We start from the raw sequence: 17,771 nt of genomic DNA on the forward strand, positions 1-17,771 counted from the left end.
GTTAAGTGCAGATGAACAAACTGAAGCTGCGATGGTCGTAGGGCGCAGTTAATGCCACGTTTTCACAACGAAAGGCAACGATAATATCTCCGCCTATCTACAGAGCACGGCAATTAGACACAAGGCATTAAACTGTAGCGATTGCGAGTGCGGTCTTACACAGCAAAGAATGGTCGAGCGTGGTACTATCATGGTACACCGACATCAGCCGACGTTTCTATCGTGTGAGACTGGTTGCATCGGGAGGAGTAAGCGCGCTGCGCATAATGCGTGTGTTTTAGAGCGCATAAAATCCAGTCGAAAAACTACTGACCATCTAAGGTGATTCTTTTATAGTTTGTGATAGTTTTATTTCTAATTGGAATTTCTTTGTGTCCGATAGTATCGATTCCATGTTCGAAATATATTAATTCTGAATCTACTAATGATTACCTCGAACAACGAAGCTTATAAGCAGAACGCAGAGATATAATAAGGGGGATACGAAAGATTAACGAGTTATACATTATTAATCGATAGACTATCATTAATTACGATACAAAATATTTGTGAATGTCAATGCGTAGTGCGATCAGTCAGCCTAAGTTACTTTTCTTCTTCCAGCAATTTGGTGTGGTGTGCACGATAATGATGCGTGGTCGCATCCTGCGGTTATTACGGACAACAATTTCTCAGCGATGGTCGCGTGTCGCGAATGAAAGTATCCTCCGACTGGTGGACTATAGGATAATATTTAGAACGATATTTTTCACTTGGCTACCAGAGTGTATAAAGAAAATCGCGTGTCTACTATGTGGCTCAGTTCTCGCGTGGAGGTCCAGCTCGCCAGATCTTTTGGATTATACAATAGAAATTCCGAGAAAAACCCGTGTTGCAATCAATGTGTTCAACGCGAAGCTCGGTGACACTCGATCCATCTTAATCGTGGTTTCCGTTTTAGAGGGTAAACGGTGCTCCTGCTCCGGCTAAGAAAATGTTCTTTTGTCTCGTAAGTACGTGATACCAAACTTTCGACAAAAAGTGCCGATTCGATTCTGTGTGAATTGTGACGATCGGATCGCGAACAGTCAGAATTTCGTGAACGAGTGTAGTTCTCTTAAACGTCGATACGCTAGTCCTTGCGTCGACGACGAAATATTTTCTCGTAATAGATCAGCCTGTTCGAATCGCAATGAAAAGAGATTCGTACTTTTATGCTACGTTAAATCGGAGATCGTAATGTCTTTTGTTCCGCCGTTTTTTAATGCCGTAAGAAGATGAAAATCACGATAAGCTACCGGATAAATTAAATCGCGATATAAAAGCAGAATCTAACGCCGTCTCGTATATATCCGAAAAATTAAACATAAAATGCCGATAAAGGTTTATAGAGTGTATCTAAACACGCACACGGACCCGCGTAATTGGAGCACTTTCTTTCTTCGTATTTCGACGTTGGTGTTTTCCCTAATTTGCTTCGTGTACGTGTTAGCCAATTAAACGTCAAAGGAAAGATCTTACTTTCTTTGAACACTGAAACCTCGTGTGCCGGATTATTTTGGTCTGCCCGAAAGTAGAACGAAATTTATTGCTATGTGGTTAACGTCCACTTATTAGTCGGGAATGGTATTATTCTCTGGCAATTAAATGCAATTTTATTCTGTCCGAAGCAATTCATTATTAGCTGTGATTATTTCACTTTATATCCCAATTATCTCCGTCGAATGTCAAACAGGAACGTTCCACTTTAATTTGAATTGCTACCCTCTACTGGCGATTTCCATTAATAACCTTTTCGACTGAAATATTTCCTCTTCGTGCTATATTTTATTCTTAAATTGAAAAACGTCCAAATTCCAAGAGATTCAATTAACATCTAGCTTCTGCGAATCGGTGAGAAAGTTCTTGAGGATTTGCTTCCGTGCACATTCAGTCCTTCACTGTCACAGTACACACGCATGCCTCTCGCATTTTACTTTTCTAGTATGTTTCTTTTTTCTAGGTCAGCCCAATGACTGCCATTTATTTTCACCGGTCATTCCGTTTAATTTTGGTATTATCTTAAATTCGTGATAATCGGAGCGCTTTCTTCTTTCGACCACCGGTGCGTCGACTTTCTTCAAACCAGTTAGCGTTTTAGTTAAAAGCATTCGATAAATCGGTGTAAAACGCATCTCCTGTGCATTTCAATTTGATCGATGTTACACGATGTACGGGGCTGCGAACTTTATCGGGCAGTGAAACGTAGTTTTACTTAACGTACTTCCATCACGATTGAGTTTTTATTCGATCACTTGTACATGGTATGAACAAATTGCGGCTGATACGAGAAAATTCAATTATAAAGTACGCGAATTAAATGGAAATAGTCGTTTACTTAACTTATTGCTAATAACTTTGTATTCGGTGCAGGTTGTACTCTTGTCTTTGAGCTGGCCGCACGTAATAGGAACAGGAAACACGCACCCGCGGGATGAAGCGGCGTTTGATCAGATTGCAACTGCGTCGGAGAACGTGGCGCAAAATGCGGAGAAGCCAGAACAGAAACCGGAGTTTCGAAACCAGCTGATAAGATCTATGATAGATACCACCGTACATTATGAAAATTCAAATGGGTTTGTACCTATATTAGTATCTTCATCGCCATCTCCGTCTGATCCATTCGAGCAACCAGATGTCACGTCGTTGAGGAAGGAGAAAGAATCAATTAACGTTACTTGGAATAACTTCTTAAACGAGCGAGTAAATCCGGCCAACACCGATAGCACCGACGAACAGACGGCTGCACGAGAAACGGATAACCTCGAGGACGATCCTGTTTATTCCACGGAAGCGAGAATATTTTTAAACTTTCCTAATTTGAGCGCAAATCGTAGATCGTTCGAGTATCAAGGGGACCAGAACAATTTCGAACTGCTTAAAGTTAGAAACGATACACCGGTGGTTGCCACTTATACAGATTTGTACGAGGAAGCGTTGGGTATCGACGAAAACGGAGACGAAAAAACGCGATCTACGTCGAAACATAAAACTCAAGGAAACAGGCAGAAAGTGGAAGATTATATGGGAAATTATGGAACAATTGTGTCCGAAAATAACAGCGGAGGTAATTCGCATAGCTATTACTATCCTCCTAATTCGGCGAAGGATACAGGAAAGAAGAGTCGCGATCAAGAGAAAGTTGGCAACAATTATCAACAGCAGAATGTTCTCAGTTATGACGGTCGCGGACAAAGCGCGGCTAGACAAAACGAGCCAGCTGTGTCGTCCTTCCCAAGGCTGAACGACGAGGTTAGTGTCTTTTTGAAGACGAACGCGAAGAACGGCGGTAATTCTTACAGCATCGCGCCTTCGTCCCCTCAAGTTCCGAAGAATCACAAATTTTCCCATCCTGTCGTGGTTGCTGAATCAAATTACAAATTTCATCAGCCGTCCAGTATATCCAATTTCGATACCGATAATCACCAAACTTCGAGGATAATCGATTCGGTGAGCTCCGAAGTGTCGCATCGTTACACGATGAACAACAGAGATGGAAGATTTCGAAGCGACGAGGACTCGAGAGACGTGTCGGATGAAGGTGATTACGGGGAGTACACGGAGAGGCCCAGAAGAGTTCAGAAGAGCAGAAGACGACCTAGCAACAGCTCGAAGCGGCTCCCGAAAGAACATCGAGGGAATCTCGATAGCGCGGAGCAGGAAAGCCAGGGTAAGAGACATCATTCGTCGAGATCGAAGTCGCATCGTCAGAAAGTAAGGGGGAATTCATGGGCAGACGACGATCGGCATCAAGATCAAGACGATAGCTACGAAGACACGAGGTACGATGGTAGATTTTCGGCTTCGGAAATGAGGCACGTAAAATCACAGAAGTCTAATTTCAAGCCGAGCGGTAGCTGGAACCAGATCTCTCCGAACCTTGAGATTTCTCACTCGAGTGGTATTGAAATCGGCCAACTTGAGAAACCGAAACTCATCGTGCCGGTCAAAGTGAACTTGGTACCAGTGGCAAACTTTGATCACGCAACAGCGATCGGTAACAGTCAAGGCTTCGACGTCTCTAATGCAATCTTGCACAATATCGTTTCAGCCACGCCACTTAACGCGGTAAGCACGCCCGCTCCTGAGATAAGCACCGGCGAAAATGTGATAGGCAACGATGTAAAGATAAGAGTATCCACGCCCCTGCCAGATATTATCGTTGGCCAGAATAACTTCCACAATTCGATGCACGCGAACCTGAAACCCCAATACGTATCGAATACAGTCGCTCCAGTTTTTGCGGTTACTCCGAGCTTAAACCATAACTTGCAGAGCATCTCGGCTCAAGATGCTCAAGGCTCGGCTACATCTCGGCCAGCAGTCGTCACTACTTCGAATCAAATGTCGGCGAACCATATGCCGCAGCTAATACTCCCGCAGCCAACTTTTCAGACTATCTCAACGTTGATGCAGACTCCGGTCATCGGCTCGGATTATATTCAGGTGAATCCTCACGGGATACACGGCCAAAATCCTATTAGTCACGGTAATTTGCAGGTGCAACCGCTTCCAACGATGCCCACGATTACACCGACGCCACAGACTATACCAGTCACGAAGATCAACTTAATAACTTCTGAATCGCAGAACAAGAAGACCATGCTTCCCGGTACAAGCACGAATTTCTTGGCCTCGGCAAGCTTTGCTGTCGGCCATGACGATCAAGGGCAAACACTCAATGGTAATCCTTATTATTTGGAAAATTCCAATTCTCAAGGAGTTAAGTCTCAGGTACAGGACAGTCTATATCAACAGTCGTTGAAAAACGTTAACGTAGCGCCGAAAACGAAAACCTATCTGCAAACGACGCATTTGCTACCAGCGGTCTTCAATCCTGTGCCAACGTTCACAACGTTATCGGCGAGTACTCCGCAAATATTTTCCGAACAGCAGAACATTCAAGGAGCGAATTTTCTGTTGCAACAATCTCGAGATCAGGGCCAACAATACTCGAGACAAAATACCGGTTTCGATAACAGCGCGTCAACCTTGAAAAACATCAAGCTTCCATCCCTCGCGTATCAAATGATCGATAACACGGCTAGTCATAGTACCGATAATATTAATACGTTAAATGCGTCACCAAGTGTTTCAGGAATCATCGGGAATGCCCATTTACCGCACGTTGGCACGAGAAACGTCGAAATTGTCAATCCGAATATCAAACCGAACACGATAGATACCACGATCATAAATTCCTACGAGTCGATGAATTACCCGACTGCTGTTTTAACCACCTCAATTCCTATGTTCTCCACAACCAGCTTCGTTACGGCTAAACCAGCCATATTTTCGACTACCGAATCCACGAACGTGCAGAATGTGATGAATGCATTTACGGATGTAGGCTCGAACAATAATCAAGGCATCGGCAACGATCTGAAGGCGTACCAGTCACAGGACAAACCTATGTTTAACCCGATCAATTTCGTTCCGAACATGGATGTCGTAAAAAATCAAAATGCGTTGAACAACAAACTGCACGCCAATGAACCGCTCCAACAAAATTTAAACCTAGTCCCATTGCTGCCTGGAGGTAATTTCTTTAAACCTTCTTTTTCTGCGCAAAGCGAACTTTTGGTAAAACCGAAATTAACTTTAGATCTGAAGACCTACGCGGAGCAAATGTTCAAGGAATCTCTGAAGACTATTTATAATTCTCAGAAGTGGAACAACGATCGAAAACCAGGGAACAATCGTAATAACGCTACTGACTTGTCAGACATCGCGAAACTGAAGAACGAGCTGCAACGATTGAAAGCCTCGCTGTTCGATTCTAGGCAAAACAAAGATCAACTGGAAGCGCATCATAGCGAAACAAAGGTACGAACAACCGAATTACCTGGTAAGAAGCCGGAAGAGATGATAGCAGCGTTGGAACAAATGCTGAAGAAAAATCCAAAGAATTCTTTGCGCTCCTCCCATGGAAATAACAAACCGTATCGACAGCGCAGGCCTCAAGATCAAGACAAATATAATTTTGGATCGAACAATGACTTTAGAGATACGAAACATGTCAGAGATTTCCTGACACCACCGCAGTTAAATTCGCATCGTACAAAAAGTCATTTACGTGGAAAGCCAGGGAAAAAGAGACCGGGACCGAGCAGATTCAATAACCATAATCATAATCACAAACATAATCATCACCATGGGCCAAGATCACATTCTAGAAGTAATTTGTCCCATAAATCAAGTATTGATTCTTCCGGATCAAATATCGACCCAGTTCACACCGATGGCTCGCCGAAACACGACAACACGCAAGATTCGAAGCAATTCAGAAAAGGTTCCGCATTTGATTCACACGCCTCGCCCTCCACGTTGTCTCGTGATACAATCAATTTCCCTAAAGCGTCCAAACAGCACAAAGATGGTAAAGAGAACGCTTACAATCATCCTAAGGTGCATAATTTCCTTGGTTTATTGATGAAAAACAAACAGTTACCCAATGGAGCCACGCCAAACTACTTTCGCGACAAAAATCAGTTGAATAAATTTTTCGAAAATGAAAAATTGCGGACGCAGCAGCAATTTTACGACGATACTTTGAAGGATTATTATCAGAAAGTGGCCGATGGTATGTTGTATCCCAATTTGGGGCAGACCGATTCCAGCGCTCGAAGATCTTTGTCGGAAAAGAGAACCGTTTAAGTCTGAATTTCAATTAGCAACGTGAACCGATTCTTTTCGTTAATCTTATAAAGCAAGCCGATTGAAACATTAACAAAAGGTTCTATAAAATCAAGATATATGAAAATTCGTATTATTAAATATTTTGAATAGCAGTACGAAGTTTAAAAACAGCATAGATAAATGAATAAAAATAAGAAGTAGACGAATGAATGTTACGTTTTGTAAAACGATCATCCATTTTCTTTTATTTCTTTTCGTCGTCGGATAGAAACTGTCGCGTGATTACGAATGACATTTGTCGACAAGTCACTTAAACGTTATCTTACATAATATTGGAAGAGTTACAACAGTTTAAACGAATGGACACTGAAGAGAAAGTTTCAATTGTTTGTTTTCAAGGTACTAGAGATTGTTGTATATATATATATTAATTACAAATGAAAAATATCGATTCACTTTATCTTTTTTTATTCAACGCAATTTCGTTGTACCATCACTGTATAATTCTTGTAAAAATCCCTCGATAATGCTATGTAAAGTTGCAAAATTGAATTATAATAAGTAATAGTTGTCTTTGATTTTAGCCTTCTACTCTATGCATCTACTTGATTATTGTCGATTACACTTACGTCGAATACTTATTGAAATAAATAAATTTTATAGCATAGTACTAATCATAAAAGCGCACGAGGCCAGCTTAAATTATAACTCAAAGCTCCAATTTTTCTAATTTTTCGGCGTTAGTCGTTGTTCAGAGCATCGTTAATTTGTCATAAGCGACGAAGAGAATATAGCAAACGTTTTGCATTAAACGTCACCGATGTGAAACTACTTTATTGGAAGAGAATTTTACATGAATCTTGAATTATTTTCACTTGCCGTACGAGGCGGGCAGGAAAGTGTGAAGAGTGTTTCCCTTAATCGCCATGATATTTGATAAGTATCCGGATTTCTAACTTTACTCCATTAAATCGAAGAGTTACAACTTGGTCTATAAAAGGATGATAATTGCACCGTGATTGTCCGATAGCAACATAATTATCGATTAGCTGAAGAAAAACTTGTATATAGCGTAATCGACTTTATCCTTACATGGTTTTGTTCTTTCTTTTTCTTTTTTTTTTTTTTTACAATTATCGACATATCGATTCCTCTTTCGGTTTCCTACACACGTTGCGCCAGCTGTGATAGATTCAATTTGTGACAGAGTTCGTGCATCGATTCTAGAATGTATATTTACCGCGATAGGCTGTAACTTTCACTAGAAAAGATAGCTGGAAAGCAATTAGAAAGAAATTTTTTACGGTTCTTTCAGTCTACAACCTAAGAATGATATGCTTGAGTAGTTTCATGGGAACTATGAACAACGAATATTGGTCAGCTAATTGTACTTCCGGTGAATTCCATGGCCGTATTGTACGTTGGAACACGTTCGTATTAAATTTATTAACAAAGTTGTTTTTCTAAAGTCACTTTAACATACCTTTAATTATGTGTAAAATACTTAATGCACTGCGTGCATAATTCAAGAATACTGCGATGCGTATTGTCTTAGCGGATCTGCAATTAGTAGACTGTAAGCATCAGAGTATCAAATTAATTTTATTAAATGAAAGGTTTAATTTACTTTTTTCTTGAAACGTTATTATTAGGGAGACAGCAGTCACGGCGAAGGCAATAATTATTCACTGCATCGCAGGCACGCAATCGAGGAAATATCAATTAGCGAGGAGTTAGGTCGTTGACACGCTTGCTAAGCATCGGCAATCAGAGAGAGTCACGGAGATATAATTCAGTTTTTCTCGACACGCTTTTTGTCAATTACAGAAAAGTCAAATCCATTCGACTGTATCGCATCGCTAATCCCTGAATATAAAAGATCTCGAAGCCTGCGTTGCAGCCAGTTAAGAAGAAACGTCGGTATCTATTAAGCCGTTGTCGATTAAGCTGGTGCCATGTTGGTACGTCTTCTGTGATCTGTTTTATTTACGATAGTTATATTAGTGAATTTTGTGAGGAAATAATCGTTAAACGATTGATTGTTAACGTAATATGTGTCTGAATGGTTGAATATATTGCAGGTATTTTTTACCGCTTTAATCGTATCGACGCTGAATTCGGCTACAGGAGTAGAACATCAATTTTTGTCTTCAAGCTTCGCGAGATCAAAAAGAGGGGTGGTCGAAACTGGTCACAATGTTCTTCAAGATTATAAATCTCATCAAATTCAACCGATCGGGCCAAATATGCGAAGCATTGGTTCGAGTAATGCAAAATCTCCATCGCATTATAAAAACGTTCAAATTGTGAAAGAGCCTCCGTTAGTCGGAGGTAGCATTCCATTAGCGTACAGCGATACCTTTAAACAATCACCGCCGTATGCTACTTCGCCATTGTCCGTTTATTCCTTCGAATCTCGAAACAACGAACGATTATTGCCATATTCTGATAATTTGTTTACCATGTCAACTGGCTATAAAACTACAGGTGACGATTTTGCTAAACCGCTGAAACAAGCTGGTACGCACCGCCAACCAAAGTTTAACCAAAATGTAGCAACAGGTGTAACAATTAATCATTTCAACTAACGTTAATCCTTCCGATCGATTTCTCTCTTTGCAGATACAAATCTCCAAGTTCCCGTGTATAAGACTGGTTACCTGTTGCCAAAAATCTCAGAATCGCAGAGTTACGCGCCTATGTTCCAAAACGAGAAACCTCCATTGCCGATGCTTCAAGTACAAAAGAGTCGAGAGTTACCTCAGTACTTGTCCAGTACGCAAAGCCAACCACTCGTGTTGAACCCTGTAGATCAACAGTTCAATTTCGCAGTCAGAACGCCGAAGCTAAACAGCGTACAACTGAGTACACCTTTCCTGTCGCCGCTTTCCAGTTTTCAGGGTCAAGTGGTGCCAATTTCCACCGTAGATAACAACGCGCAATTTCCGCAATACAAAGGCGCCGCGGTAGACGTATACCCAACTGTCAGTAGCTTCTCACCGATGGCTTATCAGCCTATCCAACCTCAGTCGCGATTGCATTTTGCACACGATAACGTTCAACGTGTGCAATCTGTTGACAATGTACGTCATGCTACGCCAGCGCAAGAAATTCGATCTGACGTGGAGATCATTGACAAAAAGAAACCTGCGCCTCCGCCTAAGACCGACGACGACGAGGATGACGCCGATAACGACGAAGGTATACAGCAATATAATTCTTACCAGAGTACAATTCCAATTTAATGAGCGAGTTTGTTGTGCAGATTATGTACCTCGTGAGAAACAATACGCAGCAAATTCAGAGGAAGACGACGACGACTACGAAACTAGATCTGGAAAATACTTTAAGGCGCCAGCAACGGAAGGTAACTTTAAGCCATCGACCTCGTTTCCCTTCAAGCAATACGACGAAAAATTTGGCAAATATTCGAGTCAGAATCGTAACGCAGAAGGTGATAAGAAGCCCAAATATCGTGATTATTCTTCGTCGAACGATGAGGATGACGACGAGCAAGCGCCATCAACTAAATATAACTCGGATCGCGCGCCATCAAAAAGTTTTTACAGTAGGCAAGAGGATGAAGAAAACGATGATAGACATGATTATGAAAGACAAAAGACTGAAGAAACGTCCGATGATGCGAACGCATCTAAATACCTTGACAAGAACATCGACGAAGAGTTTGAAACATTGTACAGAAAGAAATTGCCAAGACAAGGTAAGTGTTCTTTAATTAAATATTGTTCTTTGAAGGAAAGAACAAGCAATGAAGCGGCGAATAATCGTAGAGTACATCCATCTGAAAGAAGTTCCAGAAGTAGAATATGGATCGAGCTCGTCGAAAGGAAACGGAAATGATTACGAGGATCCTTCGGGCGAAGGAAGTTTTAGGAATTTTAGGTATTTCAAAAATTTCCACGATTTCAAAGACTCTGAAGGATTTAATTCTGATATTGTCAAAAGCTTCAGCTTGCTGCCCGAAACGACGTACGGAGGATCTTTTGGATACAAAATACCTAAAAGAAACGCGGCATCTTAAATATGCGAATGACCTCATGATTTACCAAAATATGTTAGTATTTAGAATCTAATTATGCTGTATACTGAGCTCAGTGCATATAATTTATCTAAAGTTTTGATATGTTATTTATATTGTTATGTTTGTTTGTATATAATATATTGAACATAAATTTTTGTCGTAACTAAGACAATGTTAGATATTGGATTATTTTATTTCCACGAGAAAAAATACCTCTTCGTAAGAACATATCAGCAGGATATTGCGATATCGATCGAATAAGTTGACCTTCTCGCGCGAACGATATGGCCTACCGGAAGTGTGCGAGACGTAGTTATTTCTTGATATGTTTCTTGATATAAATATAACATAGCCACTTCGATTCATCAATTTCCGAACGAGTAACCAGTCTTCCGGCGACTAATTGTACAGCAACGACACCACGACCAATCGTCATTAAGCGACAAAGGCTTATAATTTTCCCGCGGCATTCCTATTTTTACATTTTCTCTTAATTGCATCAATTAATTTTGTCATTACATCGATGTCGATGGAGCGTTCTCTTACGAATTGCAATCTGTATATATACTCGTTCCACGAGTTGGAGAACTCAGTATCATCGATAACATCGTCTACAACTCTTCCAGCATGAAGATCACCTACATGGTAATAAGCATTTTAAGCCTTGAAATCTTTTTCTTAATCGCCGTTATCGAGGCAGTGATATTAAGAAAACGGAGAAAATTTTTCAGATCGTTGTTGCGTTCGCTTTGGTCAGCATCGCGGAGCCAAAATTGCCACCAAAAAGAAAGGAAAGAAGCGTAACTATATTAGGACCATCTGGTTATGACTTTCTTGGAATTGAGCCAATCTTTTCTACCGATTCATGGTCTCCAAACAGTTTTGGACCAATTCCCTGGAATGCTGCAAAAGTACCAGATATTCCCTTACCGCAAGTTCAGGTCCAAGCGACGCATGACGTCGCTCTTCAGGTATGGCAGACTAATTTGCATCCCTTTTAATTAAGAAAGTCCGCACTTTGCTTCACACCGTGGTTTCTCGTTAATCTCAGACGTTAAGGGAACCACCTAGTGGCACACCCAGCGTTGCATATCCTCCGGATGTGCTGAAAGCTATTCAACAGGCGAAGGAAGCAAATCAAAATGTAAATCGGGCGCAGCATAAGGTAGCAGAAGCTAAACAAGCCGCCATTGTTCAGCAGAAGGTTGCTCTGGCTAAGGAAGCCGCGGCAAGGGAAGCTGTGGCGCGGTAAATGCATGCATTTCACAAGATGTTTTCCAAAGAGTGAAATTACTTAGTTCAATACGTTCGTCGACTATTTACATGTATAGATCGCAAGAAATTTCGTCTGCTGCTGAAGCTGAAGCTAAATCGAGCGCAAAACAGTTAGTAGCTTTGCAACAAAGATTGGCGTCATTGAAGGATGCGGTTGCAGCTGCACAGCGGGTTGCCGCAGCAAGGGAAGCAGCTGCGGCTGCTGCCATTCAGAGAAACGCTGCTGCGACGGCTGCTGAGTTACAGAAACAGGACGTTGACAAACAGATCAGTCAAAGCGAGCAGGAAGCAAAGGTGACAAATCGTCAATTAGTTTACACGAGTTTGAACGGAGGCAGTTGGTGCACCGAACTGTTCTTAATTTACAGGAAAAAGATATAATCGCTGCCAAGGAGGAAGCTGTTGCAAATGCTGTACGACTCGCGTCATTAGGAAAATCGACGCATCATCCTTGGGGTCGTTAAACGCTTTCCACGTAAAATAACCACGAATGTTTTTTTTCTATTCTCTGTTATAGTTACGGTGATGGTTTATCTTATTTCTTATTCTCGTTACAAATAAAGTTTGTTTTCTGCAAAACTTATCGATTACTTCAACCGGCACATTGTGAATAGAAAGTGCGACGTGTGCTTTCACCAACAAATATATTGTACCATAAGACTCCGAGAATATATGCGGCTATATGTATCATCATTATTATCGCGCATTACGTTTAATCGCCCTGAGCGGAAAGAAGCTATCTCTTCTTATGCCATCGAACGAACGTTTTAGCGTCACATCGGTAAAAGATTACCTAACAACGCGTGATCGTGACGCACTCATCGGTCGATCATCGTGGTAACTGGATCGTTAAAAATAATCATGCTGGAACAATGTTGCTTCCTTTCACGAGAAACTCTAGCGTTAAACAAGGTGGTCAGGATCCTTTGAAAATTGCCATTTCCTGATCCGGCGTAAGACAATAATGTAGCAGTTTACCGCGTATTCGTGGGAAGTGGCAGTGAAAGTGACGGTGGGCAGGGTGATTCGTTCCGCAGGAAGACGGTATCGATAGTCAAAGAATGCAATATCTAGTTACGTGCAACACAACGCCCAGCAGCCACAGCAGGAGAACGACCGAGTTAGATAAACTCTCTGCGTCGAATCTACCAGCGTATCCCAACCGGAATCCTTTCACTCACCTCTCTTTCTTGACCATCCGTAATACTCCCTTTCTCCCCGTTACGGTCTCCGCGATCCTGTCGAGCTGCTCTGCTTCTACGAATCAGGAGTAATTACGTGGGAAGAAAGTCGTTCGATCAAAGTCACTCTTTCTTTGCTCGATGTCTTCTATACTCGTTCTGTGACCATTCACCTCGATAATGGCCCTTTCTGTCAGCGCCATAGAAAGGAAACGAAAGGAATTCACCGATGTATCCTTGTAATCATCGTTTAGTTTGGCGAACCTAATGGCAATTTGGATTCGTTTCGATGTTTTCATAGAAAAGGGTCTTAAAAGTTACCCTTTCGTTCTCGAGATTTAAGTTTCTAGATGTGTCGCGCAAGCGATAAAAGGTATTGGCGCTTATCAACGGTTCTATCGTTATCCAAGACTTACCCTGCCTCGTCTAAAGAATCGCGATAGTCACCTTGTATAACTTGGGGTAGATACAACTATTATAACGAACAAGCACGCCTCCTTTCACGTCGAACTGTCCAACACTTTCATCTATACCGCTTTTTCGGATTTGCTCGCTTTTTGCCTTTTACCTCACCCAGTTTTATTTGCTTTGCTTTCTTATTGCGTGAAAGATCGCGTTACTGCCAGTGAAACTAGCCGTAACTCGATTTTTGTAACAATCGGTGTCATGAAAGCGTTCCATTCTATATTCGTTTGAAAAAAGTTAAAGTCGTTAATTGCCAACAAATAGCTGCGAATTATTAACTTGTCCAGCGACTCGCGGTTGTCCTATTTTGCACACGTTGCGATATTGCAATAATAACATCGATGCGAGATACAGCACAATTTCTGTAGCGTTCGATTTAATTCCTTTGGAACGACATGGTTGACTTTCATGCGAGAATTTCACGCTGGTGACATCGCAAAATAAGGCAAAACGGAAGAAAGAGAGTAGGAAAAGAAATCGATTCCAACGCTGGATCGGTAGAGAGGATCACGGACGGTCCGCATAGGCGTTCACCACGCTCTCCGCGTTCTACGTTACTTGGAAAATCTGACGATGCATTTCGTCGAAGTGCTCTGAACGAAGTAGATACAACGGTGTTTTGTCGAGAGAAAGCTTGTCCAAAAGCTATACGGGCTGAGAAATCTTGGTCCCAATGGATCGCGTCCATTAACTGTACTTATATTATACTATGTATATAGGTATGGCACACGGATCGATGTTTCCGTAATTAAGAATGAAATTAAATTACGCACGTAGCGGTGAAAGCTCGCTTGAATGAATCAAAGATCTATTACAAAGATTACAGTCTAAACTTCTAACTTCTTCCGATCGTGATCGTTTACCTTTTGGAATCTTCGATTCCGCTACGGTGACGTAAAAAATTAATTCTCGCCTGGATGCAACGGCGTCGAGTTTCAACGCAAATTGATATGGATGTAAGTATTTCCTACAGTTTAGCGTAGTCTTGGATATAAATGCGAGCATGCAAGTCCGGTTTTCAAGAGAGAAAGATTATCCACGCGTCTGGGAAAGGGAGAGGGAGAAAGCGTATAAAAAGGATTGGTCCATCGTCAAGCACTCGCAGTATACGTATTCGTTTCTTCATCTACTGTCCCATTAGTAATCGAAAAATGCTTTCTTGGTCTTTTGTAAGTATCCGAAAAAAAAAAAAAAAGAAAAGAGGGTGGATACGATCGATCTGATGGACATACACGTAGGCACGCGAACGAGAGGATCTCGAATCTCGGGGGAAACAGTGAATCGTGACCGAATGTTACACATCCTTTGCAAGTTCCGCTCATAGCGCAAACAATGCCGGTGAAAAGTGAATATTGGTATTTGCATACTTTCTTCTATACGCACTTACGTATTTGCGATGGCGATGGCTCGTAAAGTCGGCAACATCGTGGCCCCTATTCATCCCGCGCTTTATATTCATACCTCGAAACGAAGTTACGATCGCACTCTGTGGATATATCGTTGCAAATATGTGATTTACTAGCATCAGTTGACCGAGTTTAGAAAGTGCCAGCTGCGAACAACAGAACTTCGAACACGACGCGACTGATTTCTCTCGTCTCTACCCTACTTGTCCGTGCTCATACTTGATCGACAAAAAAATTAGAAGCCCGATATCGTTCTCGTGGACCTTGAATCTAACTATCGATTGTTTCAGGTATGGGTAGCAATCATATTCGCGAAATACGTAATGGCTAGCATCGAAGGTAGTCCCGGAGGTTGGCAGGGGTAAGAGATTATTTAGGTCTGTTTTTCATATATCTCGTAAATTGAAGCATTCGCCTAACTCGGATCGTTTGTAATTAATAGAATATCGGCAGGCAGCGATTATGGATCAGGACATGGCTTAGAATTAGGTGGCCTGTCCAGTTATGGTTCCTATGGCGGCGGTGGTGGACTGGATCATGGATTGCACGGAGGACAAGTTCATTACGCTGAAGCTGTACCGGTGAGCGAGCACGTGGAAATTACGAGGCCCGTGCCAGTACCTGTCGTCAAAAACGTTGGTAAGTTTGCCTCATCGATTAAAATGCTGACGTTAATTGCCATCGTGAAACTAGATAAGCGTTAAACCATAACCTTAAATTTACGAAGTGTTCGATCAACCTCATACTCTCGGCGACAATTCACACTTTGATCAAACTCTCATCCTCGATTATACGTATATATAATATTCGATAATTAACGCAAACCAAATGAACATCGTGAAATATAATTCATCGTCGCAAAATTTCTTCGAATAATTGCTTAATTAAAAAACTTTTTACACTACTACAGGAGTACCGGTTGCTCAACCAGTGGCCATAGGAGTTCCACATCCAGTCGCCGTAGGAGTACCACAGCCCTATCCAGTTCACGTACCGGTTGCAAAGCCAGTTGCAATTCCCGTGGTGAAGACCGTGGCCGTTCCAGTCGAGAAGAAGGTTCCATTTCCCGTGGAAAAGGTGATACCGGTCCCAGTAGAGAAACACGTGCCTGTACCGGTGGAGAAACACATACCAGTGCCCGTGGAAAAACCGTACCCCATTCACGTGCCGGTTTACAAACACGTATTCCACAGGGTGAAGTCTCATGGTCACGGATGGAGTCATTAAACGTTACAACATGATACTCTGAAGATATATGCAGATTTACACGTATGGCCGTAACAGCAAGCGAGCGTAACTTCTGCGTGTGTATCAGCTAGTCTATACGGCAGAAGATTGCGATTCTCTTCCTCGAATGATCACAGAGAAGGCTCTTCGTCTTCGATCGGGCACACATTGTTGTATAGATCGAAGAAATCAACGAGCCATCTATCCAGGAGTCGTAAAATGTCTCCAATGCTGTTTGTATTTATGGTTGTTTGTTTTGTTGCTGTGTTATCAAATAAAAAATTAATTTTTAATTGAACCCAGCCTCTGTTTGTCCTCTATTCGCTGTAAACTAACGTTATTTGATCGATTACGTGCGTACGTTGGCAGATCTCTTTTGTCATCCATCAGAATTAAAAATAATAGATAGTTAGCCGTTATTTCCAACACGTGGAAAACTCCATCTATTACCTTCTCTCGACTAATTCTATTATTAACGAGTTCAACTAACGGTAGGTCGCAATCGTTGCAGGATAGTTACAGTGTAGTCGCAAACAGCCATTTTAATATGAGCGCACGTGCTCCCTGATCTGTCGGAATAATTACTCGTAATCTGACAAGTAATCAGATGTTATCAATAGGCTGGGCAAATTATACCTTTCCCATTAATTTCGATAGATCGCGAAATTTCGGTATTTTTGATATAACGGATGGTCGCTTCGTTAAATCACGTTGATATACAAGAGAAACATGATAAGGACTGAAGTCACGAATTTCGTTATATCTCACCCGCCCCCTAATTATTATTATAATTTTCTGGATAACAACGGACAGATAGCACAGTTCGTGTCTAGATGATCTCAAGACGATTCGTTATGCTCTCTCCACAAGCTCGGATAAATTCAAAGCTACGTGAGCTAGACACGTGTATCAGATATCGTTGTACACGATCATCGTTAATTTGTCACATAGCGTGAGCATTTTCTATATCATTGCAGACACATAACTGACGCGAAAGTTTCTAACAACGATGTTCTGGCTTTATTAGCGAAATAGTTTTAGCTTGTCGAATTAATGCGAAGCAAATAATATGGTAATCGGAAATCGATCTATACATTAGAGGCTCTTAATGCTTTTTTGCGCATATATTATAAAACCACCCATTTCCACATTTTACATCTTTTATTTACATTTTCCAGATTGTTTGCTTACGTTTTACTTGTTCGTTTAGAGCCTTTTCTCTTCCGATTGTATGTACGCGCGTATAATAAAGCGAACAATTCCCTACGTCGCGAGGAATATCGTGCGATACACACGGGACGTGTTAAGTATTAGAAATTCTCGCGGGTGCGTGGGAATCACGATACGCTATGAAGTCGCTAAATCGTATTTTCTACGAAACTTTAAAGGAAAAGAGTCGTAATTACTTAATAAGAAAATCGTTCGATCTCGTTAATTACGTTGAATTCAGAAAAAATTGAGAGAACGATAAAGAAAAGAAGCATTGTGTTCAAAGTGTCCAAGCCATATCGGCAATGT

At 41.5% G+C, this 17,771-nt stretch overlaps 4 protein-coding genes across 4 annotated transcripts; all 4 read left to right on the forward strand.

Moving 5' to 3' along the window:
• The first annotated feature begins 558 nt into the window (after positions 1-558).
• On the forward strand, positions 559-6,675 carry LOC117163496 (uncharacterized). Its single transcript, XM_076621403.1, has 3 exons — positions 559-615; positions 941-988; positions 2,392-6,675. The coding sequence occupies exons 1-3, from the start codon at positions 559-561 to the stop codon at positions 6,673-6,675; spliced, it is 4,389 nt and encodes a 1,462-aa protein (XP_076477518.1).
• Positions 6,676-8,612: 1,937 nt separating this feature from the next.
• Positions 8,613-10,699, forward strand: LOC117163495 (uncharacterized). The gene is made up of 5 exons (XM_076621404.1): positions 8,613-8,618; positions 8,739-9,219; positions 9,280-9,858; positions 9,923-10,378; positions 10,449-10,699. Exons 1-5 carry the CDS (start codon positions 8,613-8,615, stop codon positions 10,697-10,699), a joined length of 1,773 nt encoding a protein of 590 aa, XP_076477519.1.
• A 384-nt stretch (positions 10,700-11,083) lies between these two features.
• On the forward strand, positions 11,084-12,599 carry LOC117163493 (uncharacterized). Its single transcript, XM_033345818.2, has 5 exons — positions 11,084-11,344; positions 11,431-11,670; positions 11,751-11,947; positions 12,031-12,268; positions 12,343-12,599. Exons 1-5 carry the CDS (start codon positions 11,327-11,329, stop codon positions 12,436-12,438), a joined length of 789 nt encoding a protein of 262 aa, XP_033201709.2. The 5' UTR covers positions 11,084-11,326; the 3' UTR covers positions 12,439-12,599.
• A 2,031-nt stretch (positions 12,600-14,630) lies between these two features.
• LOC117163492 (uncharacterized) lies at positions 14,631-16,532 on the forward strand. Its single transcript, XM_033345817.2, has 4 exons — positions 14,631-14,789; positions 15,317-15,387; positions 15,469-15,665; positions 15,937-16,532. The coding sequence occupies exons 1-4, from the start codon at positions 14,772-14,774 to the stop codon at positions 16,251-16,253; spliced, it is 603 nt and encodes a 200-aa protein (XP_033201708.2). The 5' UTR covers positions 14,631-14,771; the 3' UTR covers positions 16,254-16,532.
• The last annotated feature ends 1,239 nt before the right edge of the window (positions 16,533-17,771 follow it).

This window comes from Bombus vancouverensis, chromosome 9 (genome assembly GCF_051014615.1).
Source record: "Bombus vancouverensis nearcticus chromosome 9, iyBomVanc1_principal, whole genome shotgun sequence".
Lineage (NCBI taxonomy): Eukaryota > Metazoa > Arthropoda > Insecta > Hymenoptera > Apidae > Bombus > Bombus vancouverensis.